We start from the raw sequence: 16250 nt of genomic DNA on the forward strand, positions 1-16250 counted from the left end.
CACTTTAAATGTTGCTTGAACCGCAGTAGTAAATATTTGCAGTAAAAGAGTGCAAAAAACACGACGACGGAAAACAGGGAGAACACACACTACAAGCACTTGTGGTGTGTGTTCTCCCCGTTGTCCTGTTTTTGCGCTCTCTTACATTATGAACCAATACCGACTTGCCCAAATTTCTAGCCCAGTAGATATAGTTTGTCACATATGCACTCACTAATATGCAGAGCCTTGAGAAAAACAGTTGTGAAGAAATCAGTCAGCCAATCAGTTAAGTTTACAAAGTGCTGTTTTTCCTACGAATTAATAGTGACAGTGTTAAGCCAGGGTTTTTAAAAAATGTTTATTTTGAGGGCATTACAGCAGCTGATGAATGGGCTATGGACAAGTCTACCAAAAAAAAGGAAGCACAACACACACAATTTGCACCATCTAGTGAAAGGGGCTAGTTTTTAACATGTCTTTGCAAGACACTGTCCTGCTGAATCCAACTACAGCCCCTTTAGTGACAGCAACCATACCAGTGATGCAGCGTTTGGGATTCTCTCAGTCTAATTTTAGACCATGAGCACATTACTGAAGATTTATGTGGCAGTCTCTCAAGGATGGTTGCTGGGACAAGTTATACAATAAAGAAAATGCCTGTAAGTAGCAAAATCATGTGTCCCAGCGTGATTTCCTGTTTCTTCGCCTTGACGTGTCCTCTTTTGGCGTGCCATTGTCCGCTTGGCCATGCTGTTGCCTAGAGTCAGAGCTATGAGGTCTCTGCTGACTGAAACTATTCTGAGAGTGCGAATGCCCGTCACTCTGCTGTGACTCAAGGCGTGTGCCTGTAGGGGGCACTGCTGGTGGTGTAAAATTCACTGGAGCTGGTACAGCAAATGGAATAGGGGCTGCAAATGGCGTGTGGCGTGGTGGTGATGGTGGTCGGCGGGGGGGTGATCTGGGCAGCCCAAGCTTCCACGAAGTGTCTGTAGCCGCAGTGAACTGTGACTTGTACTGGGCCTGCACAGGAAATTACTCACAGTTATCAAGTGCAGTATTTACAGACAAATGTTAGGTTATAAGAAACACATCAATACATGTGCATGCATACACACGTGTGCATCCATATTTTCCCTCTACCTGGCAAATTAATTGCCTCTGTTATGGTTGGGGTCTCAGCCAAGGTCCGCGTGCCTCCAGCAGATGAAGTCAAAGCACGGTTGCCGACGAGTGGGAGCCATCGAAGACAGCGACGACGATGGGCGTTCCATTTCCACATGCCGCGGCAGTCAGTTTACCCTGCCAGGCCGGAACAGGAGAAGCAACCCTCATCATGTCTTTATTAAACGACTTCAGTGAGGGGCTCATCCCTGCTTGACAAAGAGCGTCTACTAGTCCTCTTGACGGAGGAAGCCGAGAGCGGAACCAAGACTATTCCCCGAACAGGAGATGCACGCTGCTTACCCCCGCAGCCACAGAATGCCCGGTCAAGAGTTCTGACCTTCCCGAGAGCACGCGGCGTGACACCTCAGCCGACGGCCTGTTTTCTACGAGTAGCGAAATCGCATCGTTAACCAGGCACAACATCGACATCGACATCGCCAGCTGACCATCGCCATTCATCGGGAGAGCTGTGAGGAGGTTCCAATGACGCCCCTGGCAGGGGGCCGGGCTTCTGTTGACCACGCGGGCCCTGCTGATTGGACTGGGCCAATTTAACTACCCTCCCCCAGCTAGGGAATTGGGGATTACAGACACTATATTAATGCGTGGAACTGTATCCAAGAACAGCTCTCTTCTCGTCTAATTTCATCTTCCTGACTCGAAAAAAGCGTACATAAAACTTCTTTGCCAACTCTCTTTGCTGTTCCTCGTCCGATGTCTTGTCCGCTTGATCACGCTACCAAGAAGTCTTGGCCTCCGAAATTGGTGGCATCACCACGCAGAGCACAATGCAATATTAATTAAACATGCCATCTCTCCAGCTAGTACAAAAGTTCCCAATTAAAGCACTCTACAAACACGTGACACTTCTGGTATCACTCAGTCGTCATGGTTGCATGATGCTCTGAGGTCACTGCTGCTGTCACTTCCACTTCGATGTCACATAATATTCGGTTATTTGCAGTGACAACACTGCCCAACCTAGGACACCTCTGTCACCTAGCCATTCATCCACCACTGCAAAACATTGAAACTGCTTCCATATGCCGCCCACGGAGGGCCCCAGAAGTCGTGGGCAACATTCATTATCATATTTTCACTCTGCCGCGAGCTTCCGCAATCCATATCGGCATCGCTATCGCCAGTCCCAGCCATTCCGGCTTTGTTTTGGGACTGTCAAAAGACCATGAGTAGTGGCAGCGTGGTTGGCATGGTCGCACACTGTAGTTGCGGCTCTTGTGTGCTTTATGCTTTATTTTTGTTTTGTGAATTGCCATTTGTGAATTGGCGCTCGCAACTGTGCTTGGCTGAGTTTTGTCCGTGTGGAACTCCGTTGTGTCTACGGACATTGTATTTGTATCCCGTAGTTTCAAACAGTTTAGACAGGACTGAAGATGACTTGTGGGGTGAACGTGAACCAGAGCACAGCACCAGCTCAGAGAGACTCCGCGAGTGACAATTGAATTGTATATAAACACCACACATGCACTGATTGGTCTATTTGTACTTGAAAAAAAGAAGAAAATAATAAAATTCTTTTTCATTAGTCGTGTTACGGGCTACATCCTGAAAATTGGCCCTCAAATGTGAAAAAAAGAAAGTGTGGCTTTTACACGCACTTATACGGTAATTATACAGAAAACTTATAGTACTTGAGACATTGATGCAAGAAGAGCTTTGAAGTACTAAACTGACATAGATACCACAAGGATCTAAGTGCAAGGATCTAACTATATGAACAACTCAACTGCTCTCTTCACCATACAGCCAGTGTGGTTATTTGCACACATGAACTGCAGTCAAAGGAGACGCTACGAGAATGAGAATGCGTACTACAGTCAAACCTCGTTATAACGAAGTCTCATTTTGCGCGGAAATTCGTTCGTTATATCCGATATTCGTTGTAAAAGTACACACAAATTCCTACAAAAAAAAATTCTGTTCATAAACCCAAGTAAAGGCTATCCTAAAATGGAAAGCACAGAGCTGAAAAAAAAAGCATTTTTTTCTTCTTTAAAGCGTGGTATAAGCACGCGAAACCTTACCTTTCATTTTGCACTGCCAAGCAAAAATGAGCACACAAATCGGGATTTAGGCCACGCAGAACTGATTTATTTAAAAAACGACGTAATCTTCATTTGGCGGCACTTAACACTATTCGATAGAATAAATTTCTCAACGAAATCGACACTGTGCAGCGCTTTCCCAATGTCAGCTGATTTGGTCACAGGTAGGTTCTCAAGGTACCTTCTCAATTTCCTCGCCATATCGGCGGCCTCGGTGCTGCTGAGAGCTCGCTCTTCGCCTTCTTCTTCACTCTCATCGCTGCTCGTAGCATCATCTGTAGGAAGCAGCTGATCGACAATTTCTTGGTCGGTCAATTCGGGCGCCACAGCCAAGTTGTCATCGGCAGCAATAAAGTCCTCGAACGTAACATTCGGAACCGCCAGTTGACACCATGTCGTCTCGTCAAAATCGTCCGCTTCACCTTCAGAATCGTGGGCGTCGTTGGGCTCAGTCTCGCTGGTGGATGGGGCTAGGCCAGCATCAACAAAGCAATTTCTTATTGTCGACTGTGCCACTTCGTTCCATGCACCGTACAGCATGTCCAGCGTAGTTTTGAGGTTTATGGCCGTTGATATGCCCCTGTCTATGTCAAATACGAGCTGCGTAACCAATCGCTTTCGGTAGCAGCATTTTAGTGAGTGAAGTATATAACATGGAGAAAATTGAGCATGCTGTAAAGAACGGGGGAAGCCTTAAAGCGGTAAAGAAGAAATTGGGCATAGGCAAAAACCAGATGTATGCGATAAGGGACAAGGCGGGCAACGTCATCGCTAATATGGACAAGATAGTCAAAGTAGCTGAGGAGTTCTATACAGATCTTTACAGTAGCCAAAGTAGTCAGGACCGTAATGAGATTGGCGGTAGGGAAAAGCAGTCAGACGTTCCACCAGTGACGAAGGACGAGGTCAAGAAAGCACTAGAAACTATGAAAAGGGGGAAATCAGCTGGAGAGGATCAGATAACTACAGATTTGCTGAAGGACGGGGGGGATATCGTGCTAGAAAAACTGGCCACCCTGTATACGCAGTGCCTGGTGTCATCGACGGTACCGGAACCATGGAAGAATGCAAACATTATCCTCATTCACAAGAAAGGGGACTCTAAGGACCTTAAAAATTACAGACCAATCAGCTTACTGTCTGTTACGTATAAGGTATTTACTAAGGTAATCGCTAATAGAATCAGGACAACCTTAGACTGCAATCAAGCAAAGGATCAAGCAGGGTTTCGGAAACGGTACTCTACTATCGATCATGTCCATACCATCAATCAGGTGATAGAAAAATGCTCGGAATATAACCAGCCCTTATACATAGCATTCATTGATTACGAAAAAGCATTTGACTCAGTTGAAACCTCGGCGGTGATGCAGGCATTGCGAAATCAGGGGGTAGACGAGCCGTACGTGAAAGTGCTGGAAGATATATACAGTGGCTGCACAGCAACCATAGTTCTGCATAAAGAAAGTAACAAAATTCCCATAAAGAAAGGTGTTAGGCAAGGAGACACGATCTCCCCAGTACTATTCACAGCTTGTTTAGAGGAAGTATTCAGAGACTTGGAATGGGAGCAGTTAGGGATAAGGGTAGATGGAGAATACCTCAGTAATCTGCGATTTTCTGATGACATTGCCTTGCTAAGCAACTCGGGGGATGAACTGCAAATAATGATTGATGACCTAGACAGAAAAAGTAGAAAGGTAGGCTTGAAAATCAATATGCAGAAGACTAAGGTAATGTTCAACAGCCTCGGGAAGAAACAGCAGTTTACATTAGGTAGCGAAATACTGGAAGTAGTAGGCGAATATGTCTACTTAGGACAGGTAGTAACCGTAGATCCGGACCATGAAAAGGAAATAACAAGAAGAATAAGATTGGGATGGAGCGCATTTGGCAAGCACTCGCAGATTATGACTAGAAGCTTACCGGTATCGCTCAAGAAGAAAGTATACAACAGTTGCATCTTGCCTGTACTCACCTATGGGGCTGAAACGTGGAGGCTAACCAAGAGAGTTCTACTTAAGTTGAGGACAACCCAGAGGGCTATGGAACGAAAAATGGTAGGGGTAACATTAAGAGATAGAAAGCGTGCAGAGTGGGTCAGAGAAATAACTCAAGTTACCGACATTCTAGTGGAAATTAAGAAGAAGAAATGGACATGGGCAGGACATGTAGTGCGAAGAGAGGATAACCGATGGTCGCTGAGGGTAACAAACTGGATTCCAAGGGAAGGAAAGCGTAGCAGGGGGCGGCAGAAAGTTAGGTGGGCGGATGAGATTAAGAAGTTCGCAGGGGTCAAGTGGATGCAGCTAGCACAGAACCGGGTTAAGTGGAGAAATATGGGAGAGGCCTTCGCCCTGCAGTGGGTATAATCAGGCTGATGATGATGATGATGATGCCCCTGTCTAATGGCTGCAGCACTGAGGTCGAGTTTGGTGGCAAAAAAACTAGGCGGACCGCTTCAAGTGGTACAGACACCTTATGGGCAGAGCAGTTGTCCAATATAAGGAGCACTTTCCTGCGCTGCTCTGCCATGTCTTTGTCGAAGGCCTTCAGCCATACTTTAAAAGAGTGACGACGTCATCCACGCCTTTTTGTTCGAGCGATAGTCTGCTTGGACATTCCGGGCGTTGTGCAGGCACCTGGGGCGAGCAGATTTACCAATAACAGTTAGCCGCCTTTTATCTGACCCATCCATGTTGACACAAACAACAACGGTGACGCGGTCTTTGCTTTTCTTGCCTCCTCGGCACAGTTCGTTCTTCGCAACGAGTGACCTTTCCGGGAACAGCTTAAAATAAAGCGCAGTCTCGTCCACGTTGTAGACATCGCGCATCTCGTAGCCATCCAGTTGCATGCAGAAGCTTTCTGTCCACTTCTCGCAGTTCTCTACATCGACGGCTGCTTCTACGCCCGACAAGGTGTGGCCAACAATCTGGTGGCGGTCTTTAAATCGCTGCAGCCAGCCACTGCTTGCATAGAAGTCATCGTGGCCTAAGACGCAAGCGAGACTTCTTGCCTTCATTTGAAGCACGGCACCAGACACAGGCAGGTTGCGCGCTCTAACGTCCTTGAACCACGCGAACAAGGCATCTTCAACATCCTGGTGGTGACAATACCTGACGCTCTTCCTGTCGTTCTTCACGGCGCCTGCAGAGTGCACGTTTTCTATCTTCTGCCTTGCGCTCAGTATGGTTGACAGAGTGCTAGGCGCAACGCCGAAGTCTGCGGCAATCTCTTTCTTCTTGCGCCCGCTGTCGACTGCCCTGAATATTTTTATCTTTGTTTCAAGAGAAACTGCTTTGCGTGTCGGCGCCGCCATGCTGCAAGACGACGGCACGACCTCGAGGAAAGTGAGCACACGCGCGGGTCGGCAAAAAGTAGGGGCAGGGGCATGCGGGCGGTGGTTCGATCACGTGCAGGTCACATGCCAGGCAGCCGTTGATGCTAGATTCACTCGTGGTCCCTAGATGGCGTGGCGTGCGAAAGAGCAGGTGATTCAAACACATTTTAGGTGGAGGCGACGCGGGCGGTGGTTCGATCACGTGCCGGTCACATGCCAGGCAGCTGTTGATGCTAGATTCATTCGCGGTCCCTAGATGGCGTGGTGTGCGAAAGCGCGGGTGATTCACGCACATTTTAGGTGGAGGCGATTGATAAAACTGAAATTTAGCGTTATGAAAAATTGTTTTTTTTTTTGCTTCTTTGCGGATTTTGAGTCGTGTGAATACGAAATATGCTTCGTTATAACCGATTTAGTGTCAAATTTTCAGTTTTTCATTTCGTTATACAGATAGAACTCCCATAGAAATAAAGCACAGCCAACCAAACTTTGCTTTTACTTCGTTATATCCGATAATTCACTGTATCCGTGTTCGTTATAACGAGGTTCGACTGTATAATATAAGACAGCAACAGCAGCAAGGCTATGAAAACCATTTTGCATTTAGTGGAATGCTTAAAAACGTAGGTAAATAACTTCACAGTGGTCAGCATTTTGCTACATGCGATATATTTTGGCTCATCTTGGGAATGTGTAATTAAGTAGGCTGAGTCACTACTGAGCGTGTCATTGCAAAATTATTTTAATATAAACCCAGAGCAAATATGAGGGTGTTTCCTGTACTAGCATTGCACAAACAGATGGCAAGAGTCTGGAAGCATTCTTTCACGTGATGCAATGGGAGGCATTTTGATGTAGAGACCGCAGCTTCAGAGGTGGAGGCAACAGCAGCTGGGAATGCATCGATCAGACATGTCCTTTTGTAGTGCTGCATGCGTGCCGAAATAGCAGCCGCCATGGCTTCAGTGGAAATTTCCTATGTAATGCCAGAGTGCGGTGAAGGTGAACAACGCACCACATCTCCAAGGGTGAGAGGAAATGCTGAGCTACAAGCAGCATGTTATAGGGAGTTGGATGAGGCAAGAAAAAGGGCAAGGACATATACCTGGAAAGCTGAACGCATGGCAGACAGCCTGTCTGTCTGAGGGCCTGCCCCATGACGAGCAGCGGAAGCAGGGGAGGAAGAGGACAAGTTGCTGCTGGTCACACTGTCGGAGATAGTTCTGTTCCCCGAAGCAGCCATGAACTTCGGCCCAGACAGCACACTTGCAGCGTAGCTGCCCAGACCAGACATCGGCCCGGCTGCAGGTGCCGTCTTTGGTTGTCCAGCCTGTTTAGAATGCCACATCAACGTTATTGAAGAGCTGGAGGAAAAAGTGAGAAAGATAAGAAATAGTGCTATGCCGACATTCCATCCACAATTAAAAAACTCCTCCTAGAGAGCTGCTTGTACCCCTCAAGCGAAGGTTGTAAGGCAGCACAGAAGGAGGTGCGCCAACAGTCCTGCTACATGCTAGTACGCCTATATTGGTGTTCTGTGATGGTTCACAACTAAAATTTGGCTTGAAGACCATAAAAATCAGTGAGAAACTCGTCTCAAATTGTCTTCCAGTATTAGAGTATGTTCAGTTGACCCCACTGCACTTGACAACTTCTTGCAGCGGTGGAGGACCAAACTGCACACATAATTCTGTGGTAGAATATAGTCCTGAAAACGACAGTGGGAAGGCCATTAAGTTTACAAATAAGGTTATATTATAACCCCTGCCATGCCCATAAAGTGGACGATGATGTGAGCCGCCCCGCCCCTCCCCCCCCACCTCTTCAAATAAAGGATTAGATGGCTGGAGAGAAAGTGGCAGTGAAAGCACTGCATCGGCGTCCGAAGACTAAAACAGGAACACTTCCTGGAACTTGTTTAATTTGCAGGAGAATTAGTAAGTTCGAAGTACGTACTGCACAAGGTTGGCAGTGAGAATGTGTTGCACGCTGTAGTTGTCTACAGTGACAAAGTGCAGTAAGCATGACCTGTTAACACGCCGAACTACCTGGCTCAGTGGCATGTGGGCAGAGGCCCATGCCTCTCCCTCCCCATTTCCATCTTGGCAGAGCCACAGAAGAGTTGTTCCCACATATAGAAGAAGCCTTCCCAAGCTTGTTGTCCTTATTAAAATTTTGTCATCACCAAAGAGAAAGCTTTCAAAGCCTCCCAACAATAGGTTCCCTGAGTTACCAACAAGAAAAACTGTCCCCTTGGTGTCCTCAAACTGCTGCTTGACCGCGCAATGTGCAGTGCCACCCAAGGCCAAAAACTACTTACATCATGAGAGCTGCCGAGGCCTGGTCGTTCCCTGCTTCTGAAGCCCAGTCCATGGCCACCCACATTGAGCTTCTTGCCACTGCCTTGCTTGAAGCGGGACTTCTTGAACCATTGGCTCTGATGAAACACAACCAAGAAAAAGTCACTAAGTCATGTCTGTCCCAGCTGAGAGATGAGTCTGGACGTTGTATGAAACGGCCTGTAGCAAAGAACTTCACAGGTAACATTATAAATAAGAGATATATATACTCTGCAAGAGTAGATTATGCCATGCAAGAGAATTTAAACGGAGATGCATTCACTATCACCTCGTGCCAGCAAAACTTAAGCAGCACTGGAATTATGCCAAGCACAATTGCATACAGTAACGTGATCTCGTGCATAGCGGAACGTTACAGCAGTATGGCCAGCAGTGTGAGGTATCCTTATCCTGATCTTGCTGCTGAAGATGCAAAAAGTGACTGTGCATTCACTTTAATGTGAAAACGCCGAGTTGGTGACTAGGTTCTAAAGCACTGTCTGCTGCAACATAATGTGGAGTAGGCTAGGCTTAAAAATGCCCAATGACCAAAACGCTACCAGCCCTCTGCCGTCTCGTAGTGGGTGGCACATAACTGAGAGAAACTCGCTGCTAGCATGCGTGCACCCCATTCATGCTCTTGATAGGAAAAAAAAAAAAGCACGATGACATCATGATGATAACACCTGTTTTGCTCTTTACGGATCACGTGAAGTGAAAACACAAGAAATGCATGTTGCATGTCTCATTGCGAGCAAAGGCAAGAGGTTCTCTCCCTTCGAAAGTTCCGAACTGTGCTGCACTGCATACTGCTGCCACAAGACAATGCTCTCCTGGTTCCGAGACCAGTGCTGTGTGCAGGAATGTGCCAGGTGGCCAGTTGTGTGCAGTGTGGCATAGTTTGGAACTAGGGAAGGGGGTCTCTCATTCTTGCTGACAATAGCACAGTATGCCCTGACAAAAGGCAAAAACAAATAAACTATTCAACTAGAACATACTGTTTAACTTCTACCCTTACGACATAACAAAGGCATAACTGACACATTTTTTCAGGCTAGCATAGTGGCCTTAGATTAACGTAGTGCATATAGGTATCCAGCTCTTTCAGCACAATAATGGCTTTTTTTCACAACCATGAACATTATTAAACGATGAATGTTCTCCTATGTGACAGCAAAGTAACTGGCACAAGAAGCCAAACCCACAATTGCTGGATTGTTTGCCATTGCACTGTGCAAGATATTAAATAACTGGTTTGGTTTGATTTATGGGGTCCAATGTTTTGAAGTGACTAAGGCTATCAGAAATGCCGTGCTGGAGGGCTTAGGAAATTCTGACCAGACAAGGGTTCTCTAATGTGCACTGACATCGCACAGCACACGAACGCCTTGCTTCTTGCCTCCATCAAAAAGCGGCCGCCGCAGCCGGGATTTGACCCTACATCCTTGGGCACAGCAGTTGAATGCCCTAACCACTGTGCCATCACAGTAGAGTGATACCAAAAACTTTTTCCCTCAAATAGTATAGACACCTAATGTTTGAGTTCTGTTTTATACTTCGCGATGGTGCCCAAGACATACACGGATCACCAAGTCATATTCGCCTACAACTGCTGAATAATTTATAACCGAATTCTTTTTCTCACCTGCTTCGGTTTCGGTTTTAACGACCGATCGATGGCTGTGACGTCACAGTCAATTTTATGTCACGTGAAGGATGAAAATACAGCGATATAATCATTGCTGTGTCGTTTGAATTTCCTACAATGATAAAGCCTGCCTGTCTCAAGAACAGGAATCGCTATAAGTCAACATAAGCGATTATATACAGATGCTTCTTTATGCCGTCTCAGCTGCTGAAACCGATACTGGTGAGAAAAAAAAAAATTCAGTCATAAATTATTTAGCGATCGTAGGCAAAAACTGCGTGTGGATCGATATACAGGAATGCCTTATGCATCACTGACAAGAAGAAAAATGCCACCAAAATTTGGTGTCTATAGTCCTTTAATAAAAGTTTCCTTGTTAACTCCCCTCATGTATGCTCGCATTACTCCTTATTTACAAACAATATTCGTATGCGCTTGCAGGCCTTTATCTTTCATGCACTTCTGCTGAGGTGGATGCTGATAACTTAACAGCTCTATTAAACCCAGTAATGTTTGTCTTAGATATATATTCTGCTGTACATGCACTTCCATTAAAAGTGATGATACTGTGGCATGAGGAGTCAGACTTCAGCTGGGAACACGATTTCAACAAATGCAGGATGAAAACATGACATTAAAGGCACATGATAGGCACTGCTAACTGATGGTACAGCAAGCCCTCCCTAATTCAAATGGTGCTACGCTGACCTAGCCAATAGCAGCTGATGAGGGCTGCAAAAACTATCTTTTTAAGAGGGGACGAAAGTTGTTCAAATACCAATTTTTGAGATGTCACAGCTTCGAAATCTGAATTTCATATTTTACCTACCTATGATGAGTTTAATTTGTTGGATGAAGTATTAACTGCAATTCCAATTAATAATTGCAACTGATACCACATCTCTGGTCATTCTTCATTATTTCAAAGCAATTTTTGATTGCAAGTTTACAACAAGGATATCTCAAGTATCTAGAGCAGATATAGCAGTACGTTGTGACAAAAGTTACTGCTCTATGATTATAGTATGGAATACTTGGGGCATATTTTTCAATTTATGCTTACAAATGTCTCGTTCCTCAATTTAGACTGCTCACTAAATCTGTCCTAACAACATTGAACTTCAATGTGCCGTAAAATAATTATTACGGGTTTAATCTAATAATGAAAGTATTTCCAGCAGTGCATTCCCTGCACCTTATACTGTCTAGCTAAATATTAACAGCTTTCTGATAAGTGGCATTTCTCTTATTGCCTTTGCAACCAAAGGAAGGTAAATGTGAAATATTTTGGGCAGTAACTGATGCAGTGAAAAGGGATTGAATATATGAAACTAGCTTTAATAAATTGAATATGACTAAAGATTCATTACAGCTGGGCCAAAAATAACAAAGATACCTTCAAGACCCTCCCCTTTCCCCTGTTAAAGTACTCCGCTGCTCAGTAAAGCAGAGTCCCATTGTGCTTGTCATGGATATAAATGAATCTATGTTTTGAAGTAACACATGCTTTGGACACCTTAGTGTTAAAAGCTCATGAGCTGTTACTGTGGTAAAGATATTATGCCAAATTAAGTTGAATTAGACTGTTAAACTGAAGCTATCTGCTCCCTTGTTTTTTCTTTTGTTTTATATTCCTTGGCTCACTCACTTACCTGCATGGCAAGGTCCATGAGGGCCTGTGGAACTTGCTGGCTTGCCCCTTCGAGGTTGCGCACAAGATGGCCAGCAAACTCCTTTTCCTTGTCTGTGATCAGTGTGTAAGCCACGCCTTTTTCGCCTGGAATGGGATGAACTGATGGTCACTATCTGGCAGATGGTACCATTAGTATAACTGAACTCATAGCCTGCACACCAAACCAAATACATCAAAGAACAAGAACTGAAAGGGCATTGTATTTTAAAGCGATAGCGTAAAGGCCTGTTCTGGGGAAAATCCAGTGCTGTTGGTGTTGTGAGTAAAAAAAAAAATCATGTGGGTGGTAGTCGGCCGGTAACATGGCTAAGTACTGATAGGCCAGTGGGTTGTGTGATGTCATGAGATTACATCATGACGGTCTCCTCTTTTGAGGTAGCAGAGTAAGAAGAGAATCATACCTTCCAGGACTGTTTGGTGAGAAGCGTTAACCTTAAGTCACGCGAGAATGTTCGTGCAGATTGGTTAAGTGGGGCTTCAGAGGTGCCGAAGTTGGGTGGCATTTCACATAATAGGGTAGCTTACGATTGCTAATGAACGTGTGCGAGATAACAAAGGCACAAACTATGGGGTTAGTTATTAAGCACGTAGCAAAGCACAATGCAAATCCACCTCATTTTCTTCTCTTTTGCAATTTAAAAGAACAAGCGCTTTTCTGATTTGAGTGCCTTTGCCAGCTCCTTTTTACTTGTGTGGCATCCTTCTACTTGGATGCAGTGAGCAGTTAATCTCCTTTGTTGCTGACAAAAAACCCGGGCTTGAAGCTATAGGCCCATGTCAGGCTCAGGCTTTGAGACTAAGGCCCAAGTCAGGCTTGGAACTCAAAATGAAGCCCACAAAATGCTGTAGTTTTTGCAGGGGTGGAAGTAGGGTCGAGCATATTGGAGCAATTCAGGTAACAGTAATAAGGCCATTTTGGAGCAGCTTTGGAGCCTTAAAATGAAAGTTCTGGAGCACTCTATGTCTTGGAGCATGTTTCTTGAGCCAAGCATCTTTAATAATTGCAAACTTCTCTTCCTGACATACAAAACACATCAGTTTGAGTCCTTTGTTATTGTTATTGCTTATTGTTTTTCTGACTACACATGCATAACTGACAAGAGACCACAAATGCCCAGAACATGTAACAGATGCTTAAAATAAAACAGCTCACCTGAGCAACATTTTGGAATAGACTAGCAGCCAGTGGAATGTTTTCGTGTGCACTTTATAAGTGAATGCAGTGTTTCACTAAAAGTGTCTGCCTACATTTACAAATTCAAAAGTTGAGTCAACCCCTTAGATATGCTCAAGCACTGCCACTAGTCTGGAGTTTACATCAATAAACAGCACATTTCTGCTCTCTAACTTGTGCATATCCCTTGTGATCCTGCACCTGTGCTGATAAATTTCTGAGCACTACGCATTAGCTCTTTCAAGGTAGCCCCTTCAACACGTTGGCAATAGACCCCGTATGACTTTGCAACGCTTAAGAACATTTCTTGGCGTGGCACCAACCCCGATAATGCTGCAAGTAAGCAATTTGTATGACGCAGACTTGACGCTTGCTCGGTAGTAAAGTACTCGCTTGCCTTAAACCAGAATGATTAGAAGAACTCATCAAGTTCTTTGTGGCTAGAGAAGTTTCCTAATGGCTCATTGTATTTTGTGGAGCCTCCTTCACTCGTTACTCTTTCTTCTCTCATCACCGGTGATTGAAAAGGCTGAGAGAAGGTACTATATCATGTGCAAAAACATTTTTTTGCATTAAATACCCTTGCGTAGCTTTTGCCATGTTTAACTTGCAAATGAACATTTAATATGTTCCAAGATTATCTAGTTTATAAAAATTTTATGGCTGTTACATATTATGCACACTGTGTTACATCATTTCGACCATAGCAGCCCCTATAGTATGCACATGTAACTCCCAACATGCCATTGCCCTGCTGCATTTCTCAGTCACTTGATCATAATGCATCGGGTCACAAATTTCGTAGGCAATACTATTAATGAGCTATTGTGAGCAAAAATTGTGTTTCAGAGCAAATGGAGCAGCACTTCCACCCCTGTATTAGAATACGATACCCTACTGATACAGGCCAACATCAGACTGGCCTCAGTGTCCTTTTATGACCAGTCACTGGCTGCACGCCAGGTACTTCTGCCCCTGTACTTGCCTGCATCTATTTGGACTAAGAGGGTACACAAAATGTTTGGATACATCCTTCTTGTTCTATTAGACACTAAGGAGACATGCTCTGCAGAAATTTTGTTTCCTTAATATTAATGCCACGCAAATGAAAATCATAGCACTTATAATGCTCAATTCCCTCTTTCCAACTCTGTTTTTGATTCTAAATTAGATGGATGCTTTTCTGTCCTGAATGCCATGAACAAGTGAAAAAAAGTGAGTGCTTGTGCAGATGTCAAGCATAACAATAAGCATCACAGATCAGTGCAAAATAGTTTTTCTCGTTTCTAATACTGCGTACAAAGGAACAGATTAAAGTGTTTTCCTTAGCAAGCATCATTTTGGGCAATGTTATTTCTAGTGTGTTGTTTTAGTGGCTGTCACCTGAACATCTGAACATTAAAAAAGTTTTGAATCTTAAAGCTACCACTGACTACATAAAAACTTGTGTATGGAGTTGCATTCTACATACTTGAAAGAATATGCACGCTGAAAAGCTTGATCCTGACAAGATAAAATGAGTGCATGACACATTATTGCACTAGAGAGATGTCTGGACCAAAAAATGCCATAATGCAATGCCATAAGGTGACGTGTAGGTATTCAATAAATAAGCAAAATAAATAAATCATGCACTTTAAAAAGGGCCCGGATCTCCACCTCTCATTGTCACTGCGAGTAATGGAAAATGCCATTTTCCGACATGCATGTGCCCTTAAAGTTGAACCTGATAGTCAGCTTTCCTTTCTGGAATTTTGAAACTGACAGGACAAAAAGCAATGCTCATAAAATTTAAGGTAGCCACGAACAAGGTTCCTCTTACCTGCCCGGCCAGTTCTGCCAACCCTGTGTGTGTGGGTGTCAATGTCACGAGCAATGTCATAGTTGACCACTGTCTTTACATGGGGGATGTCCAAACCACGAGCTGTTCAGGTGAAAAAAAGAAAAACAGTGAAGAAACACACTACCATGAACACTTGAAAGCTCTTGTTAGGCTCTGAGTGTTACTCAGACAGTCAATGCTAGCTGAGCTTATCTCAAGTGCAACAATAACACTGTTCACATAAATTTTAGCCCAGTCACATTTTCCCCAGCTGTCTATGCATAAAGTTCCCGGTGTCTTGCATGCATGTTGCAGCCTTCATTAGTTCCTGTACTGTTAATGCACACAACTTTTTCTCACCATCACCAGTAACAACTAGTCCTCTTATGATGTGAGGTTTTACATTCACAATTAAAATGCAATAATGGCAGCTATGCAAAAGAGCTTACCAGCCACATCTGTAGCCACAAGAACGGGAAAATCCTTTTTCTTGAATGAGGCAATAACTTTGGTTCTATCATTTTGGTCCATGTCTCCGTGCAAGAGGCCCACTAAAACACGGGAAAACAGATGCAGTTAAGCACTAACACTAGCTTCAAGCATCACATTTTTGTTTCCCCTTAGCTACAGCAAATCTGTAAAAAGAAAAATAATAAAGCTGCAAAAGGTTGCCAGTTTGCACAGACTGACTACACATGGCCAACCTTTGTTTCTTTCATTTTATGCCTTATGGTTTACCCCACAGGTGAAAATGTGTCAAATAATTTAGTGACAGCAAAGAGCTATAAGCAGTGAGTTATGTGCTAGAGCATCTAATAGCACGTCAAAAATGAACTGTGTGCTTTGCAAGGGTGAAATCTGAGAATACCACTGTGGTGAGCAATGCCACAACAATGCTTTATATAAGCAGCTATGCATGATAGCGAAACATTCACACTTTTTCCACACCCGTGTCTATCGGCAGCGAGATCGACATGGGACTCAATCTGTTCAACTGTTGGCAATTCTTATAAGAGTTC

The 16250-nt window shown here is 44.3% G+C and overlaps 1 protein-coding gene across 1 annotated transcript in view; it reads right to left on the reverse strand.

Moving 5' to 3' along the window:
- Positions 1–321: 321 nt before the first annotated feature.
- The window catches only part of LOC146197926 (ATP-dependent RNA helicase DDX42-like), a 35009-nt gene continuing 19080 nt past the window's right edge, over positions 322–16250 (reverse strand). The window contains exons 13-18 of the mRNA XM_084593204.1: positions 15681–15782; positions 15232–15333; positions 12195–12319; positions 8876–8992; positions 7661–7885; positions 322–1002 (exon numbers count right to left, since the gene is read on the reverse strand). Of these exons, the coding sequence (XP_084449330.1) occupies positions 655–1002; positions 7661–7885; positions 8876–8992; positions 12195–12319; positions 15232–15333; positions 15681–15782 (1019 nt within the window). The 3' untranslated portion in view covers positions 322–654. The remainder of the gene's footprint in view (positions 1003–7660; positions 7886–8875; positions 8993–12194; positions 12320–15231; positions 15334–15680; positions 15783–16250) is intronic.

This window comes from Amblyomma maculatum, chromosome 2 (assembly GCF_055883805.1).
Source record: "Amblyomma maculatum isolate TAMU_Amacu chromosome 2, ASM5588380v1, whole genome shotgun sequence".
In the NCBI taxonomy this organism is placed as follows: Eukaryota; Metazoa; Arthropoda; class Arachnida; order Ixodida; family Ixodidae; genus Amblyomma; species Amblyomma maculatum.